At 50.7% G+C, this 18,560-nt stretch overlaps 2 protein-coding genes across 4 annotated transcripts in view; both read right to left on the bottom strand.

Moving 5' to 3' along the window:
• Positions 1–1,450: 1,450 nt before the first annotated feature.
• CHTOP (chromatin target of PRMT1) lies at positions 1,451–12,424 on the bottom strand. Of its 2 annotated transcripts, none has more exons than XM_024207450.3 (6): positions 12,298–12,424; positions 10,366–10,447; positions 8,699–8,852; positions 5,411–5,597; positions 5,144–5,281; positions 1,451–2,783 (listed from the first exon to the last, which is right to left on the bottom strand). In XM_024207450.3, the coding sequence occupies exons 2-6, from the start codon at positions 10,428–10,430 to the stop codon at positions 2,581–2,583; spliced, it is 747 nt and encodes a 248-aa protein (XP_024063218.1). In that variant the 5' UTR covers positions 10,431–10,447; positions 12,298–12,424; the 3' UTR covers positions 1,451–2,580. The 2 variants fall into 2 exon arrangements, with proteins under 2 accessions (XP_024063218.1, XP_024063219.1); XM_024207451.3 differs by having other exon boundaries at positions 5,411–5,594.
• Positions 12,425–15,903: 3,479 nt separating this feature from the next.
• S100A1 (S100 calcium binding protein A1) overlaps positions 15,904–18,560 on the bottom strand; it is a 5,998-nt gene continuing 3,341 nt past the window's right edge. For both annotated transcript variants that reach the window (XM_026658092.1, XM_026658093.2), the window contains exons 2-3: positions 16,734–16,884; positions 15,904–16,169 (exon numbers count right to left, since the gene is read on the bottom strand). In XM_026658092.1, the coding sequence (XP_026513877.1) occupies positions 16,026–16,169; positions 16,734–16,874 (285 nt within the window). In that variant the 5' untranslated portion in view covers positions 16,875–16,884 and the 3' untranslated portion in view covers positions 15,904–16,025. The remainder of the gene's footprint in view (positions 16,170–16,733; positions 16,885–18,560) is intronic.

Raw genomic sequence — 18,560 nt, 5'->3', positions numbered from 1 at the left:
TGGCTGGAACAAGCTTTGAGAAGCCTTCTTACATGTAACATGGCTGACAGCGCTGCAGCAGCACCTAGTGCCTGGAATAAATCAGGCAAGCTCATTCAGCGTTGAGCATTTCAATGTTTAAATTTAGGGGACGTGCAGAGATCCTGGGTAGTGCCAGGGCCTGCTTTTCATGCACGGTATTGGTGTTCTGAATCCTATGCTCCTTTCTGTTCAGGGAGTAGTTCAGCTGGGTGGTCAAATAATTTAAGGGAACAAGGCAAACATTTTTCTGTTCAAACAGCAAGACTGAACTGGACGCAGTACAGCAAATAGACCACAGTAAAGAGTTTGATGTCTTGTTTATAGTGTCCCCCTTCTTGTAACCCAGTCAATTGAACCTTTTAGGTTTCATAATATGCCCATTCCTGAAGCAGCATCGTGCTATGATGTTTGCACCTAACCCTCTCCTGCAGTCTCTGCCACGCAAAAGGAGGGGTTTTTTTAATTTAATATTTCTAGTAATATATTAGAAAAATTTAACACAACGTACGTGTCGGGGGCTGTGTTAGCACCTCAAGTGTCCCTTTAATGAACAATTAAGATACTTGTTTAAAAATGATATGATACCTTCAACTGGCAACCTTAAAGCACTGTCAGCAAGAGTTATAGGGACAGTATTTTCAAGGGGAAGATGTCACAGGACTAACTGGAGGTTAGAGAAGAAACATCCTAGAGCAGTATTGAAATCTGTACTGGCCACACGTGTAGTAGTTTAGTAAAGCAGATCCTTGTTGAAAGTGCAAACGCGAAGTTACATCACAGCATGAATGCGTGTGAAAAAGTAGTTGGCAGTCTGAATGCCCTTGCATACTATAGTAGTTATCACAGCCAGACACACTGAGATAATCAAGGAAAGCTGAAGAGAAATGTCAGTTTCCTTCTTTGAACTGGTATACAGGCAGTCCTTGGACTTAGGAAAATTGTGTAGTAAGTTGAAACATTGTAACCGCAATCCACTCCATTGCGGGACCGAGCATCGGACAGTCGAAACCAATTGCCGTAAATTGAATCAGGGTGTCAGTTCAGAAACGTCGTAAGTGCCATTTGTCTCGTAAGTCAAACATCGAGGACGCCCTGTACAAATTCGCTGGGAGCCCTTGATAAGCAGTAGCATGCATAACAAAGGTTTGGAGGCAGTGAGGACCAGGCCCTCCCCCACCCTCCAATCTACACCATGAGAACTGGGGATTTAGATGAAATTCCAGCTATAATGGATTGCCAGCCAGTGGAGAGGAAGCTCTATTAGGAATGTGTTCTAACCTAGAACGTTTTCTAACCATAGTTGTGATGTTCCATTCAGGAGAGGATGATAGTTTACTGTCTTCTCATACCCACTAGAAAAGTTATTCATCCCACAGAGTTTACGATCAACAATTAATGCTTGAGAATACCATTTAAAAAATCCACAAAGTCCACATATTGTTTTTATAATTGTTTCTCCTTTGTCACAACGAACGAGAAATACAAGATTCCATTGAAACTGGAACAGTTCACAGGATGGTTGAACTTAAATCTTCGGGGGGTGGGGTAGGGAGGAAAGCAAACCCCTTCTCAACTTCTAAAGCCAACCTAGGTTAAATGCACCACAGAAGCCACCAAAGTTGGTCTGGATTGAAAATTCAGTTTTGGTTACACTGAAAGGTAACAGCACTTGTTGATAAAACCAATTTTGGACCCAGTATTTTGGAGACTATTCTACCCATGATTTTCTTTCAGACGTCATTAACGTGCTTGTTTCAAGAGCCTTAAAACAAAAGCTAGTTCTTTTTCTAGATTTTGGTACACAGAAGCCATTAGTGCCATCCCTTCAAACATGATACAAAATAAATTCAAATTTTATCTGAAAAATAGCCTTTAACGTGGAAAATCCTCTCTGTACTCCCATTCGAATGCTAGCAATCAGTGGGGATGAACTTTTGGTACAAAATAAAAGATTGACATGTCTATCTTCCTTAACCTGAATTTGATTGATTAGGCAGTCCTGGAGGGAGCCGTTTTGGTATGTTTACTTCAAATGAGTTATTGCAACAATAAAACTGCAAATGTGGAGATTTACCCTTTAGCCACACTATGGGATCAACTCCTATCCTGAAACAAACCATTAAGAGTAACAGGCACATATAACCAAGTGATCCCACAGCTTGTGTTCGGCACCAATGTGCACTTCACCTAAAGAAGCACAGATTGTGGCATACATGCAGCATTTCCTCTTCATAAGCACGAAGGAACTTAGTGTGCCATCGCAGCCGGGCTGGCGTGCTGAGCACACACCAGCGCTGGTGTCAGTGGCTGTATCTGCAGCTCGTTTGTCACATTCATGTTCAGAGTAGTTAGGAAAAATTATAAAAAACAATCCAAAAAAGGTTTCATACAACATATAGTATCAAAATGTAAGAGGAACACACTAAAATCTGATCTCTTGGTAGAACAGGGCCACCCCTGTTCCTGCAGGTCCTTCCAGCATGAATCAGGTTTTTCCATTTTTAGCTTATGGGCATTGACATACACATTAACTTCAATGAGAGTCTATCAGAAGGACCTTCAGTCATTAGTTTCTGGATCTGTCTGAGCCATGTAAGCATCCAGCTCAGCATCGAGGTGTCCTTTTGTTTTAGACATGTAAGCATCTAATTGGTTGTCCAGTTGTTCCTTGGTCAATGCAGGACGTGCAGACCCTCTTCCTCGTCCTCTGCCTCTGCCACGACCACCGAAGCCCCCTCTTCCCCGGCCGGCCATGCCACGACCTTACAGTGAAACGAGATTACAGTTACATGCCACACTGGAATGCACCGCCAGACTCGGACAGAGACAGCAACAAATATTAAGGAACTGACCTAATCCCACCAGTGAGAATTTAGCTACAGCTGCCCGTGTGCCCTCGACTCGCCACCCCATACTACCTAGGCAAGGCAACAGTTGGGTGGGCAGTCCACTGAAGAAGCCACTCAGGTACATAACAATGCTCAGTGTAGAGACCACCGAGTGACACATTGTACACTACGTGGTATGCAAGAGAGCCACATGCAAGGTGGAGACAGGCTGGTGGCCAACGGTGCCACTTCTGCTACTGACCAGATCAGCCCCTCAGCCAAGTCACTCCCCTGGTTGTCTCTCTCCTTGTGCATCAAATGTCTGTTCAAATCTCTGGACAACTGTCTCCCCACAGTATCTCTGCTCTCAGTTCATCCTTCAACCTCAGCTGCTCATTATACTCTTCCATATCCTATTACCTCCCACGCTGCCCCCAACCTTGTGCATGGGATATTTTCCTTCCTCCGGTGTGACAAGCACCCTCTTTTCCTCCTTTAAACCCACTTTCATGATCCTTCCTACATCTCTGACTCCTTCTCATGTTTCCCTGAGCAAGTTTATCTAAATCACACCAAACTCTTGGGAGTGGAGACCTTTTATTTAAACCCATTTTGTAAAGCACCACATATGTTTACTGCACTCTAAATACACATGTCTACTTTACGTAGTATGAGAACCAATGACTTCCTACTTGTGGGCAAGTTACAAACTATTTGTCACATTAAACAGGAAGTTTTCTCCTTTGAACAAGTATAACTAATCGAGTGTTGCAGCAGACCCTGCTATCGCAATGCCAGTAATTTAGAATTATTGAGCGAGACTTTTAACAAAGAACGGTTTTTGCAGCTGAGCCACAGTTGGTGTGGACTATTTTTTGTATACCTGTTACATATCAAAGCACTAATGAGCCCGTGTCCCTCCGGGAGACAGTGGCAGCCCATACAGTGCTGTAACTCCATACAGGGCATGTACTTTGCTTACTGTCTACTTTTAAAAGTAGTGAAGACTCCACTGACTGAGATGGCTTTTGAAGTCGCAGTCTCGTACAGGGCTGTGCGTGCTCATCAGCATCAAAAGGCAGGGTCCAGAAGGTAGCCCTATGGTACACTTTACATTGCTTGGTACCATTTTAGCCTGGCATTAATCCCTAACATACATTAGTGCCTTGATGCATTAGACAGTTACTAGCCAAGTATAATTAGCATTTATTCCCCACCACCCTTCCTACCAAGCTTTAGAGAAAGCAGCAATGCCATTAACAATTTAGGAATAAGCTTGCTCGATACATATCCCACCAAATTTACATTTGGTGTCAAACTAGTTCTGAGGGACCTGTTTCGGCATTAGAACCCACTAGGACTAAATTAATGTCATTCTACAAGGAAGACTAGGAAATCATGTTTAATCTCCAATATTAATTCACAAAAGCAAGGAAGTTGTAGGTTCTTACCTGCCATTTGCCACAGCATCTAGGAACACAGGTGCTGCAAAGAAACCAATGGGCCTTTTGCTAAAATAAAACGCCACAACATGTGGCTCAGTGAGCTCTGACTGCTGGGATGTCCCATTTGAGAATTCCCTAGTTTGGGCATTAATGATTCCACTAGGTCAGCTGCCATTGCAACCTACATTTGTTCCAGTGCCAGTCCCGTTTGGGGACTGTCGTAATTGAATACTTTGCACTATGAAAAGGATTGAGTATTTAAGAAACAGATTCCGTTTCAAACTCCCAGTGAACTAATACAACCAGGGCCTGAAACAATTCCACTTAAGCAGCAAGTAGGACACTTCCCTGTTGAGGCTGGAGGCCTAAGCCCTCAGTTTCTGCATAATTTAGACTTTCATTTAAGGAATGTTTCTCTAGCACTATATGGTTGTGAAGGTTACACTTCATTCCCTTTGGAAAGTTAAACAATGCAGAGTCGTTTGTACAGAAATTGCACCAGTGCCTCTGCCACTACTCAAAGCCTCACCTAGGAGGAGCGTGACACTGACAAGACTCTGGTCAGTTTCACCACCACTATCCAAAACCCTCTGGGAAGCAGTGACACCAACTAGGATCTTGCCTTCCAGCTCAAATGCTGCTAAAACCAACAGTTCAGAAAATGAAAATATAATGTGTTTGTATCCAGTGTACAGCCTAGTATCAAACAAGTGTATCTTTATGGTGGAGATTCTACTTCACAGGTGCTAATATACGTTATATTTTAACCAAGAAGGTGAAAGCTAAAGGCTGCTTCAGATTCTTCTCTAAACAATGTCCTCATGCCTTCCCAAATGTCAGCACACTAACCTCTGCCACCAATTCCTCCACGACCCATGGCTCCTCTGCCTAGACCACCTCTCCCAGGTCCACCACGACCTCGAACGCCACCTCTTCTCAGGCCCATCCTAGGGGATACACCACGTCCTCCCCGAAGTAAACTCTGACCTTTAATGGGGTGAGGTAAAAAAGTCAAGTAGGTAATCAAAACAAGAAGCTAGCTGTCAAACTTAGCAAGAAGTCATTGAATATCCACCCCCAGGGATATTTTATTTCCCATATTAACAATATACTCACCTCTGAGGGGAATGCCTCCTCTCAGCAACGCCCTCGCTCCACGTCCACCACGCATGGCTCCTCGTGGCAAACCTCTCTGACCCATAGGTAGCCCTCGTCCGCCAACAGCTCCACGAGCCAGGGGTCCTGCTGGCCGGCCTAATCGTGCCTGGATGTTACTTTTACCCAGGCGCTGCTTTAAGCTCTTCTGGAATGAAAGTTTTTTTAAAAACAGGAAAGTCATGTAGCTATCAGGGACTTATCATGCAACTGGCATAGATGGAAGCAGATACCTCCACCAGCAAAGGAGGAAGCAAAATCTATATAGGGCCCAAGACCCACTGCAAAGTATTTAGGTCTCAAGAAAGATCTTGTCTAGAGAGGGACAGTCTGTGAAGTGTAAGCCCAGCTAGGAAGTGAAACAGACATCTAATCCCCAAGGTGGGCTGCAGCCTTCCATTTAAGAAAGGTGTTCAGGCACAAGTGATGAGCCTGCTGCAAACGCCTAGAGAAAAACTTAAGATTGTCTACAGCCAGGAGACTTGTGCAGTCAGCCTCTGATAATTATATGCCCAAAGTTTCAGATCCAGTGATTTCACTGGAACAATCTTATGTCTAGATTTCCCCAGACATCCACAGAGACTAAACTCTTCCACATTTGTCTTTATAAGCTAGCACAAACAGGAATATTCACCCTCTCCAAAACAACTGCATTAAGCTCCAACTTAAAAACCACAAGAGCCAAGAAATTCAGAGTTAAGACCAAGATTGTTTTCTCCTCTCAAATGACCAATAACTCAGTTCAAGGCAGTTAAGGAAACACTTAGACCCAGTTTATACCACACAGCCCAATATATTTCAGCCTTAATTTGGGGATCCGTTTGCATTATACCATACATTTGGTTCTTTGTGTCAAACAAATTTTAAAGCTGCTTTCGCCCAACTTCTCTGGAGAGTGGCCAGCAGGGGCTAGAACGATGTTAAATACCAGCTGTCTTCGAGTACAATCATAAGATTTCAGGCATTTCACAGTTTTAGGCAGTATAACAGCTTTTAGATGAACCACAACAGGTCTACAACACCCAACCCTTTACCCTGCGCAGCCAAACCTGCCCCTTGTACTGTCTGCATTGGAATAGGACACTGAAGCACATTGGTTGGCACTTGGTGAAACACAGGAAGGGATGGTCATGCATCAGGGGAAATGGTGCTGTCCTGAATGAAGCGAGGTGGGTGGTGAGTTTGAAGTTCATAGCTGTGACTGCATGGCCTCCCTAATGGTGCACAAGACCCTAATATTCTTCACAGGCTGCTCCTCCAGAGGAACAGTCCCTGTTCCCCAACGTACCAGCGAATAGACCTTCCAAAGTCAATTGGTGATGACTTCTGAAGAGCACCCCAACACTACTAAAGTACAGTAGAGTCCCCAGATTTTCCCAGAGGAACATATTGCAGCTGTCATCTTTAATAAGGAGGTGACACCCATACAGGCTACCAGTCCTAGTATGCAATGCTCCACTTGATCTGCTGGCTGTACCTCCACATTAGATTTACTTATATGCATTTCCATAATGCTCCTCAATGCAGCCCAAGTTCCTCAACACGAGAAAGGGCATTAGAGACAGGTTGTGCTCTAGGACTCTACGGGCAGCTTCGGACCACCGTAACCTACGCTGACTGAGAAGGAGGTGTGCTCTACCTTCTTTTCCATCGGAAGTTCCAACATGAACCTCAAACTCAACATACATTTTGATCTTGAACTGCGGGGCAAGATCCAGAACCGTGTTTAATCCTAAAAGATAGTGTGTATGTGTGCAAGTGTGTGTACACGGTTCCAATGAAAAAGTGAAACAGGTGCCAGTGAAGTAAAGTGAGAGGGTCTGTATTTTCCTCACACAGATTCAGCCACTCACTGACTCAGCAAACAAAGGGGACAATGTACTTTATGAAATGAGACTTGCCTATCCTTTTATATCACTAGTGAAGCCCTTATGAGATTATACTATAAACCCTTTCTGTGGAAACCATAAATTATTCATATATGGAGCTTTTGTTTAGAAGCTCCAGACAGAAAGTTTCTCTTACTAGCACCTGGTTCTGATTTTCGGGACAGTAGGCTCTGAGTGCAATGCAGTTACATTCCTTTTCATGCAAGAACAAACACCAAACTCCAGCACAAGAGTCAGACCAAGATTGCAGTGATGTGACGAAGCCGCTCAAATAGGAACCTTCCACAGCTCTCTCCTAGTGTGCCCAAAGATGTCTGGGATTGTATTTAATGACCACTGTATTCGAGTCATGCAGGGCTGCTATTTAAAGCTAGCACATAGCAGTGTAGCAGGACCCCCCAGACCCATGTTTTAATTCCAGTTTTCCATGCACCATACGTACACAAATTTCAAGAGAAACTCTCCAAGTCTCTCTCTGCTCTGTTATACAGCACGTTACATTCTTTACAGTTTGAGATACTCTGATAAGAAGCACTTCGCACCAGTAACATAGCTAATTGCCTCTCGGGCACCATACGCTAATCACCATCTTATCAACAGGGGCTCACATCTAGCAGACCCCATTCACTCAGCACAGAGCAATGCACAGGCACTATTTAAATGTGATGTACAACTCAATATGAATACACCTTTCTCAGATCTGCTGTTCCACACTGGACATTCAAATGGAAGCCAACTTTTGGGCTGCTCAGTAGCATACAGCTCTGGTCAGTCAGTCTATGTGGATAACAGGAGTAGTAAGATTCTTGTTACTTTAGCAAGAATTTACGAGAAACCAAGAACTCAGTTTTAGTTCATGTAGTTCTTGCCAGCAGTTGTCTGAACAATAGCATAAAACAAGAAAAAAACAGGCAGAGACCCCGCCCCCTCAAAAAAAAAAAGAGAGGCACTAACAGGGAACAAGAGCTAATATGTTGCAATGCAACAGAAGCTAGATTAAGGCATTAAGAATTCAGCAGCTCCGGAAAACTGGAATCAGACCATTTCTGTGGGGGACAGGGGAAAAAGCTGTGAAATTTCAGGTTGTCCTCTCTTCTGGAAAAATAGCAAAGGAGGAAATTTAAACAAACAATAACCAACAGAAGACATGACAGACTAACTGAACTAAACAGTATTAATTAACAAGCTATAAAGCATTACTTATCTGCAGTGACAATCTGAAATTCTCTTGAAGTCCCTCCAAACATTCTCAGCTCTTACTTTCAAGTGACATCTTGAAAAATTCTCCTATCCTGAAAAGCCACCAGCTGCTGACAGGCATCACCCACTGTCTGCAGTGGAATAGGACACTTTCTCTCACCTGCTTAAGCTTCAAGGCAGCCTGAACAGAAGGTCTATTCTCCATCTGCTGGGCCAGTCTTCTGTTTCTGGCACTGGCCAGTTGCTGCTGCTGCTGCATGGTAGCCCGAATATTCACTGGCATCGGCTGTTTGTTCTTCAGCATATTAGTAAAGCTTCAAGGTCGAACAAAATGGGTGTTTAAATAAAGTTTTATTACAAACATTTATGGCATTTCATGGCTCTCAAGACTGGAGCTCCAGATCCCATGAACTTTATGTAAAAAGTGGTACACTTAGATCATGTCATATGCGAGTTATGTATTCCTCGTTTTCCACAAACGTGCTAGAATAGGAAATGCAGATTTGGATCAGTGCAACATATTAATTCAAAAGTGATAAAGTTTTAAGTTATTGCTTTTAAAGGTGGAAGAAGTTATGAAAAACAAGCAACAAGCAGAAATGGACATGAGAGACAGGAGAAGACATGACAAAGAAACAGGAAAGCAAACTGAAATCTGACTGCAAAAGCCAAGACAGATAGTTTAGGGGGGAAACTGTTTAATAGTTTGAGAGCAGTAAACATTTATGAGAGTCGTGTCACTGACAACAGAAAATCAAGGGTCTGGCATAATACTTATAAGGAGGACAGTTCTATCACCATAAGAGGTGCCACCATATAAGTGCATTCGTTTAGACTACAATTAAGTTGGCATTTGGGAATTTCTTTGGTGCATTAGGGATTTTCTGCCTTTAAAAATTACGTGGCATGAACATACCAGCTTCCTCACCAGTAATCAGTTTCTACAGTATCCTAATAGCTACAAATGACAGTGAAATTAAGCACTACAAAGTGCTCAGTGTGGTCTGGCTGGAACGAACACAATTATCAGGCAGGTAACTCCCCTGTACCGTACCTATCTGCCTGCCTGGCCATAAACCGCAAGCATTGGCTAAGATTACTGCTCACTGCAGTGCACACTGGAATAAGGACTGCATATAAGTGGCTTCATTTCTCCTGGGCTTAATGATATTAACATTTAATCGGAGAGTGAGTTAGTGAGAAAGTGAAATATGATCAGAAGCGTCACTGCTAGTTCATCACTATAGATGTGCAAAAGCTTAATGGCATGAAGGAGCGGAAGGCTCTTTAAGAGAGGAAATAAAAAGAAAGCAGTGCCAAGAAAGGAAAGCGATGGAGATGAAGCAAAGCATTTGCCTCTTACAAGGCCCAAGAACATTGTTAAAGGGCCTCTGGGCTGGTTTGGTGACCTGCTGCGTGCCTCTTACAGGCCAGACCACATGCGTGTCTCCCTTGGACAAAGCAGCAAGCCTTCTGCAGCTTCGGTAACATGCTACCATGCTGCAGGGGGCAACTCTATAAAATGTAAAAACGTGGAAGAAAAAGGGAGGTGCGAGGTTTCTCTCTCTTTTTTTAATAAGACATCCCACCACATTTACGTCTCATATAGTTTAATATTAACAGCTACTGACAAAATCCTCCAAAATAATTGCCCTTTTAACCTTGTGTACCACATCGGTTGCGGCTTAAGACAGAGGCGCATAGCCACCTGCTTTTTTTTTTAGTTAGGTTAAAACAGGGCAGAAACCACGTTGGTTTTGGACACTGGACACAGTGACAATTAAGTAAAAATTTCTTATGAGCTGAAGTTGCTGTTGGCTTCCTCACCGCTCGTTCAGAGACATCTTGGTGGTGCTCTTTAGCACAACCTTCGGCGCTGACTGCGCAGCCATCTTCAGATCACGATCGTCTGAAACGAACAATAGCCAGATTTAGTAAGAAGAACTGAGCCCATGAAATTATTTGGCTAGATTTTCCAAGCCAAACTTGTGTGTGTGGAGACAGCCAAGAACCATGTAAATCAGTGATATGATTGCGCTAGCAGTGCACTTCATGGCATCGCAAAATGTCCTAAAAGGCAAGTTTCAATAAACTAGTGAGTTATGCGATCTCATCTCTCAATTGTGTGTCAGATTAATGCCCCAGGAACATTAAATTCCACTTTCAGTGAAGATCTCCCCTCTGTATGCCATGAACAGCCTGGTGAAGATCGTTTCTAACTGGCTGGTTTCAATGAGGTTATGTTTTTCTAAGCAGGAGAGCAGTAGGAATTAATCTTTCTGATTCTGGATTCAGTTTCTGATACACTAGGCCGAGGGAATCTCAAACTGGGGGTCGGGACCCCTCAGGAGGCCGCGAGATTATTACATGGGGGTCGCGAGCTGTCAGCCTCCACCCCAAACCCCGCTTTGCCTCCAGCATTTATAATGGTGTTAAATATATTAAAAAGTGTTTTTAATTTATAAAGGGGTGTGTGAAAGGGGTCACCAGTACAAAAGTTGGAGAACCACTGCATTAGGCATTAAGGCTCTAGATGCAGTATTTCCTCTATCCAAGTTATTACCTCAGTTGGAACTGTGACATCCGTTGTCAGACCCTAGCCAAATTATGCCAATGCTCCCTCCCCTGCAAGCAGTCCCCGCACAGGTATTAGGTGTGCCAAACACTAGGCTGATGGCCCAAGGAAGGGGGCTATGCCCCGCAACTGAACACCAAACCCATTATAACCTTATTCAACATTTCTACTTTTTACAGAACCGTTATGGGCCCATCCGTGCTGCAGCCGAATTACACCAGCAGCCAGCAACACTACTGACGTCCACCGCTTGTTTGGACAAGGATATTGTTTGAGACCAGCGGTACAGTTATGTCCATTTTCAGATTTGGGATGCATCTAAACAGGCAGCTCATGAAGAGCCTCACATGGTTCTCAGACAAAAAATCCCCACCCCAGTGGTCACGGAAGCAGAATAGCAACAAAGCTGGTATTTGACCTCCGTTGTTAGAGCCTTTTGAAGCCCTGCCCGGACAGGCCCCACCGAGGAAGATGTTGGCCCCCAAGGGAGGCTGGAATCTATCCCCGAGGGAAGTTCGGACCCGCGCCAGCCACGCAGCGTTATTATTAGTAACACACCTAATGCAGGGAGCTCAGCCCAGAGCGCCTTGAGTCACAGAGATGAGGCGCAAGGCCTGAGCTCTGGAGCCCCCTGCACAGCGCAGGTTACAACGGGGGGGTTCAGGGAGGCCTGGCCTAGGCTAGTCCCCCCGCAAGCGAGCCAGGGCGGGAAGGCTGCTAGCCCCAAACGTGTGTGTGTGTGTATGTGTGTGTGTGTTCAGGGAGGCCTGGCCTGGCCTAGGCTAGCCCCCCCGTTCTCAGCCCCATTCCTGGCTCGCAGGGCGGGAAGGCTGCTCGCCCCAAGTGCTGGGGGGGGGGGGGGGGTTTCGGGGGGGCCTGGCCCAGGCAACCCCCCCCGGTTCTCAGCCCCACGCCTGGCTCGCAGGGCGGGAAGGCTGCTCGCCCCAAGCGCTGGGGGGAGAGGGGGGGTTCTGCTGGGCTGATCGCCCCGGGCTCTCAGACCGGGGCACGGCGGGGCCCCCAGCCGGGACCCCCCCAGCTCACCCCGGCCTGGCTCGCCTGTCCCAGCCGTGACCCTGACCCGGGCCCCGCCGGCTCCGCTCAAGGGAGGGCTCGCCGGGCCGGGGCCAGACCCCTCCTCCCCACACCGGGCCCCCCGCCTCCCCCCAGGGCCCCTCGGTCACCGAAGCAGACGGTCGCCAGGACTCCGGGCGGGGCTGCGGGGCGGGGGTGGGGCGCAGGGCTGGCTCCGTGGGGCTCCGTCCCCTCCGCCCGCTCCCCGCTGCACTCGCTCTCGAGCGCCGAAAACAAAATGGCCGCCGCTTCCTTCCCTACTCCCCCTGCGCGCCGAGCCGGGGAAAATGGCGACCGGCCGCCGCGTTTTGCGCAGCCGCGAGAACGCGCCCACGTGACTCCGCTCTCCCCTCGCGGGGCCTTGCACCACGTGATCACTCCTTCTCTTTCCCTCCCCCGGAGGGGGGGGGCTGAGCCATGTGACCACTCCCTTTTCGGGAGGGGGCAGTTGGGGGCGGGACTTGGGGCAGAGGGCGGGGCCTGGGAGGGCCTTATGGGCGGAGCTTTGGCTCTGAGGGCCCCAGGGGTGGGGTCAGGCTGGGATATGGGGGGGCTTGGGGCAGAGGCTGGGAGGGCCTCATGGGCAAAGCCTTGTATTGGAGTGGGGGGGCAGGCTGGGATATAGGGGGCACTTGGGGCAGAGGGCAGGGCCCCAGGCCTGAGGGAGTGCAGCTCAGGCCCCAGTGCAGCTGGGGGGTACCCTGGGCTGGAAGGGGGGGCAGGGAGTGTGGCCCCAAGGTGGGGGTGAGGCCTGGGCTGGGTGGAGGGAGCCCAGTTGTGGGAGTCCTGGGGTTTGGCCCCTCTGGAAGCAGCTGGGTATGCGGGGCTCCCCAGCTCTGGCTGGGATAACCTGGCAGCAGCAGTTGCCCTGCAGGGTGGGCGGTGGGCTGGGAGAACTGCCTCCGGACCCTGCTCAGTGACGGGTCTGGCCATGCCCCCAAAGCCGTTCCAGCGCGTGGCTGCTTCTGTGTGAGGGTCGAGGGGCAGGGTTAGGATCTCGCTCTAGGTCCATGTTCAGGTCATAGCGACCATCAGCAGAGGCCTCAGGGACTGAACTCCCCCTCGGGCTCCCATAAGGGGATCCCTCGGGGTTGGGTAATTAGCATGCTGAGTGGATGAAGCCCGCACTTCCTGTGAGTTATCTATCTGATTGTGGCCCTTCACCCTACCCGGCTCAGGGGTCAGAAGTCCTTGGCCCAAGCCCTGCCCGCTCATGACACCAAAATAAGTCCAGTTGATTGTACAGTTCTGTCTAATATGAAATTCCTCCAGCCTCCTCGGCTCAGCAGCAAACCAGCTAGCAGCATTGACACAAACCCGCTTCTGTGTCAACTGGACAGCTGACATCTCCCAGAGCTCAGGCTGTCTGCAGAGGCGCAGGTCGATGCATCTGTTAACCTGCACACCATGAATGGAGTGTTTCTTCGAAACGACGTGGGTTTATTTAAAGTGAAGGCTTCGAATGTAGTGCATGAGATGCCAACCATCAGGAGAAAGTCTCAGCTTGCAAAGGTGCCAGCCCATTTACCATTCTGGGCCTGCCAAGGGGGTGGAACTGGCAGAAAAATGGTAAAAACTAAGAAAAAGACAATAAGGCTCACTCACATGGATGTTGCTCCCCATTGAATGACTCCACATGTGCACCAGCACTGCAGAGGGCAGACTTCAGCGCTCCGGCGCTCTGTTACTTCAGCTGGCAGTGGCACCATCGGATTCTAATCAAGATTTGTGCACTGGAGAGAATGCATCCGCTACTGTGCTTGTGGCTTTGTATTTGCGGAAGTAAGCGGCTGTGGTGAAGAATGTCGTGTGCGTTACACACGCAGCATTAGCGCCAACCTCAAGCTTTCAAAAATCGTGAGTCAGCCCTCAAAAAATCACGAGAGTGGATTAAAAATGCCGAGATTTTAAAACATAATCAACGTGAGGTTCTTTCTATTTCCCTGCCGGTTCTGGAGCCTTGAGGGTTGCATTGATTCACATTCTCCAGCTTTTCTCCGTAACCCCCAGGATTTTTGTCTGTAAATGAAAGCTGAGAGCGTCCTGCCATCTCGTAACTCCAGGAGCCGGACTTTAAGAAAAACACCAAATATCAGGAGGCTTATGATAAAATCACCGTACTTGGCAACACTGCCTTGGGGATCACGGTTAATATCGCTTTCACTATGGAAAAACAATTTAAAAAGACATTTTAAACAAGCCCTTGACTGGCTCATCACGTTCTTTCTTGCTTAGTGGGCCTGATTCTCCTGCTCCATAACTCCACTGACTGCAGTGGGTTTACTCCTAGCTTACGTTGTTGTCAGAGAACTATCACATCCCACCGAGTACGTGTGTTCCCTTGAAATGTGGTGGGTTTGTCTCTGTGGCTGTGACAGATCAGTTTATTATCTGCTGCCAGGGGGTTGATGCCGTTTTCTGCATCACAGGCTTCGAGCTTCTCTTTTGCAAAGGTGGGAAGGGAAGATGAGAACATGCCTCAGAGAACGGAGGGTGCCAGAGCTCAGCATCAGATTCTTTGGGTTCACAGGTTCAAATCCCACCCGATTCTCTCCAGTCCTTTTGCTTTCTGCTCGCAGACACATCAATCTCTGCGCAGTTTGGTTGCCTCTGACGAGCTTGTCAATGCTGAGCTCCCGTCAGCTTTGCACAGACATTAATGATGCCAGGGCATTCTTCCTAAAGATTCCCTCTCCCCGCCTTATCCTTGTCTAGGCTCTTCCCCTCTGTTCCTGACTGTTGTGCACAGATGACCACCCTCCACCCCCGAGGTGGCTGCAGCTCAGCAGCATCGGTATCTAGTTTGCAAAGTGCTTTGGCCCCGTCCCAGAGAAGTGTCAAATCCGCTCCGTGTCAGCCCCGCTAGGCCCACAAGGTGGCACTCCCCGCTCTGCGTGCAGCTCAGTGGCACAGCCGGTACCAGTCAGAGGAGGCTGTTTCTTGGGCTCCTGGCTGCGCCCGGCCCTTGGGAAGGGAGCTAGGAACGGGTTCTTCCCCCTGGGGAATGGGTGCAGCACCGTGTTTGTGAATTTCCTACCACCCCAGCAGGAGGCTGTCCAGCCACCCCTTGTCACCCGCGCTTCTCCTGCCCCTTTTCCCAGCCATCCCCCTTGTGTCCCCGTTTCCGCTCCTGCCTCCCTTTCCTACAGAGACCGGCCTGCTTGGGGCAGGGATCCCGCCTGGTGGGCCCTGTGCCATGTGGTGCCAGCTACGAATGGGCATGAATGTGGGAAGAGAAAGGGCCAAACTAGCAGTGATCCCGGCTGAGGCACTTGGGTTACACCAGAGCGTACGGCCTGCGCTCCCAGCACTGAGGCGGGGGCAAGCGAAGGAACAAGGCCTGGGGACGGGGGCAGTTGCTTGGCTCATGGGTCAGAGGAGGAGGGTCCGAGAGGCCCGGTGGGGAGGGGTGTGGAGAGCGAAGGGGTGTGTGTCTCGCTGGTGGCTGGGGTGACCGGAGGAGCGACTCTCCTTCACCTGGCACTGTCCTGGAAATGGATGGCTCATGCCCCCCAGGGAACCCCCGAGGCTGAGGGCCCTGAGCCCAGCCCCACGGCATGGCCTCCACCCTTTGCTAACACCGGGGATAATGTCGATCTGGGGACCAGGAGCTCCCCCTCACCCCAAAACTCCCCTAGCCCCACTGCAGCAGTGTCCCCCTCCCCACGCTGCTCAGCGTCACTCCCAGGCTCAGAGGAAGGGGCGGGACACTGGGGCGGGTTTGGTGCCTTTAATGAGTAGCTCTGTCTAGCTGGTTAGAGGGGACGCCGGCGGCTGGCTCAGAATGGGGGGCGGGATGGGCAGCTCTAGGGGGCTCCAGGCGGTGCAGGCTCCCCGCTCAGGTGTCTTCCCAGAAGAAGGCGTTGCAGGCCACCGTGAGAGCGGCCACCAGCACCACGTACTCCTTGAAATCCACCTCCCCGTCGCCGTTCTCATCCAGGTCCTGCATGATGCCATCCACGGTGCCCGCGTCCTTCTGGGTCTGCAGCGGAGACACCCCCGGGGGAGGCAGGGTTAGCACGTGCGGCCCAGGGAAGGGGGCTACCCCTATGGGAGAGGAAAGGGGCCCAGGCGGCTGGGGGGGTCCCCAGTGAGAGGCCCCCAGAGAGAGTGAGTGGGAAGCTGGAGGCGTGGGCTATCTGCCTGGCCCTGGATGGGAGAGGCCCTAGTTTGGGGGAGGAGAAGGCAGGGGTCAGCGGGGAGGGGAAGGCTTAGAGCTGCAGTGGGGGAGGAGAAGCAATTAGGAGCCAGGGACTTTAGAGAGGAATGTTGGGAGACTTCATACCAGAGAGACCCGTCAGCCTGGGAGGGGCTGGGAGGCCAGCGCCGGGCATGTGGGAACCTTCTCCGGCCCAAGCCCGAGGGAACAACTGTCCTGCCCCGGGCCCTGGCATGGCTCTGCCGCTGGCGACCACTCCCGAGAAGGGAGGCCAGGCCCGCGGGGGAGCGCCGGCCCAGGGGTCCCTGTGCTGGAATGGCGGGGGTGCCCAGTGCCTGGGGCGGTCCCCTAAGCCTGCCTGCTCCCGCCCCCGGGGCTGGTCCCTACCTCCAGGAAGCAGCCCAGCTCCGTCTGCAGCAGCTCCTTCAGCTCCTTCTTGCTCAGCTTGCGCTTGTCGCCCTCCTTGCCCGAGTAGTTGTGGAAGACGGCGATCAGCCCCTCCATGGCGCGCTCCAGCTCAGAGGCCATCGCGCCGGCTCTGCAAGAAGCACCTCGAAGGACTGAGGAGCCCGGACCCCGGGTGGCGCGGATGGGGGGCGGGGGAAGGGCACAGCCCCACCCTGCCAGCGTGCCTGGAGGGACCCACGGGTGGGGAGAGTGGCCTGTGGGGCCCAGCCGGCCCCTGGTCTCTTCACAGAGGCTGCCAACGTGGGGCCGAGGAGTGGTGGCGGTTCTGGGGATGGGCGCGCCTGCCTGCTGGGAACCTGGCTGGCATCCAGGCCACCAAAGAGCCACGCGCCGGGACTGGGCCAGGAGACCCCCCTGCCCGACGCCGCGTGGGGGTCAGCCCCGTTCTCGTGCCACAGGGTTTGCTGTGGCGGAAAGGCCTACGCGAGGTGCCGGGGAAGGATGAACAGGGTCCACGGGGGGCAGGGCAGGATCAGTCCCGCAGGGAAACTTTTGGGGCAGCAGTGGCACCTGCCCGGGGGGGCCTTCCTGTCCCTGCCCACTGCTCCCCTCTGCCCCAGCCAGGGCCCTTGCGGAGCTGAGGGGTCAGAGGGCGCCTGTGGCACAAACAGGTTTGTGTCCCCACCTCCCGCACAAAGCAAGCTCTGACCCAGGGCTATTGGTCTCCACCTGCCTGGCTGTGTCCAGAGCTGGGAGACAGCTGCTGGCCCCACTAGAAAAGCCCTGCTCCAACCGGAGCAAAGGGGGCCAGATCAGAGCAGGGGTGACCCCTCTGGAGGGAATCACTGCCTGTAGCCCTTCACTCCTGTAGAGCCACCAGGCCTCGGGCTCACCTGGGCCCCACCTGAACAGCCGCCCGGCCCCTGGGCTCACCTGGGCTCCCCTGCACAGCCGGCTGGCTCAGCGCTCTGGCAGAGTGAGCCTGAGTTGGCTGGTCAGTCACTTTAAATAAGAGCCAAGCCCCCCTCCCGGCAGGAGGATCTGATACCAGAGACTGGACAGCCTGGCTGGCGATGCTGGTCCAGTGCTCACCTGATTTAAAGGGACAGGGACAGCGGAGGGGCCTGTTTGTAGCAGGGGAGCTCCGTCCGTGTGAGGGGCTGCACAGACTGTAACGCACACAGAGCTACGGGTGCCTCACGCCTCTCCCTGCATGTGCACACGCTCTCTGCCTCGTCTCAGCCCCACCAAGAGGCGCCTACGTGGGGTTCGAATTTTCAGTAGGGCCCAGAAGACAATACACGTGTGCCTCGGAAGAGAATCCATGGGGGCACAAATCATTCAACATTTGACGCTGAAGGACCCCCCCCCCGCCAGGCAGGGCCAATTGAGGGGCAGGGGGGATCCATGGGGCTAATCCGGGAGCAGCCCCTCAGCTCTCTGGGGCCGTTTAACAGTTGTGAGGGGCGCAGGCAGCTGTGTTGATCCCACTGACCCCATTCCTCAGAGTGGGGCCTCAACCACAGGCCCCTTCTCCAGTACTGGGGACCCAGGACTGCAGCAGGCTGGGGGTGTGACGGTATTTGGGGTCATTACCGCAGCCAGCACAACAGTGTTACTCCAGTACCTTGGCTCAGCATTACTACAGTGTGGAGTCACTGCACCAGACGGCCCAGCACTGTTACTCCAGTACTTTGTCCGAGTGTTACTCTAGTACCTTGGCTCAGCATTATTACAGTGTGGGGTCACTGCGCCAGACGGCCCAGCACTGTTACTCCAGCACTATGTCCGAGTGTTACTCCAGTA

Source organism: Terrapene carolina, unplaced genomic scaffold, assembly GCF_002925995.2.
Source record: "Terrapene carolina triunguis isolate 2854851 unplaced genomic scaffold, T_m_triunguis-2.0 Scaffold397, whole genome shotgun sequence".
NCBI classification, from domain to species: Eukaryota; Metazoa; Chordata; order Testudines; family Emydidae; genus Terrapene; species Terrapene triunguis.
Note: the sequence above shows the minus strand (reverse complement) of the source record. Positions and strands in the feature narration are given on the sequence as shown.

What these genes read in the sequence shown, in the direction of transcription:
- CHTOP (XM_024207450.3), bottom strand. Translation starts at nt 10,430, where the DNA reads ATGGCTGCGCAGTCAGCGCCGAAGGTTGTGCTAAAGAGCACCACCAAG. An exon ending in AAGATGTCTCTGAACGAGCG is followed by an intron (nt 8,853 to 10,365) that starts GTGAGGAAGCCA and finishes TCGACCTTGAAG; the next exon opens with CTTTACTAATATGCTGAAGA. An exon ending in TGGAGGAATTGGTGGCAGAG is followed by an intron (nt 2,784 to 5,143) that starts GTTAGTGTGCTG and finishes TTTCACTGTAAG; the next exon opens with GTCGTGGCATGGCCGGCCGG.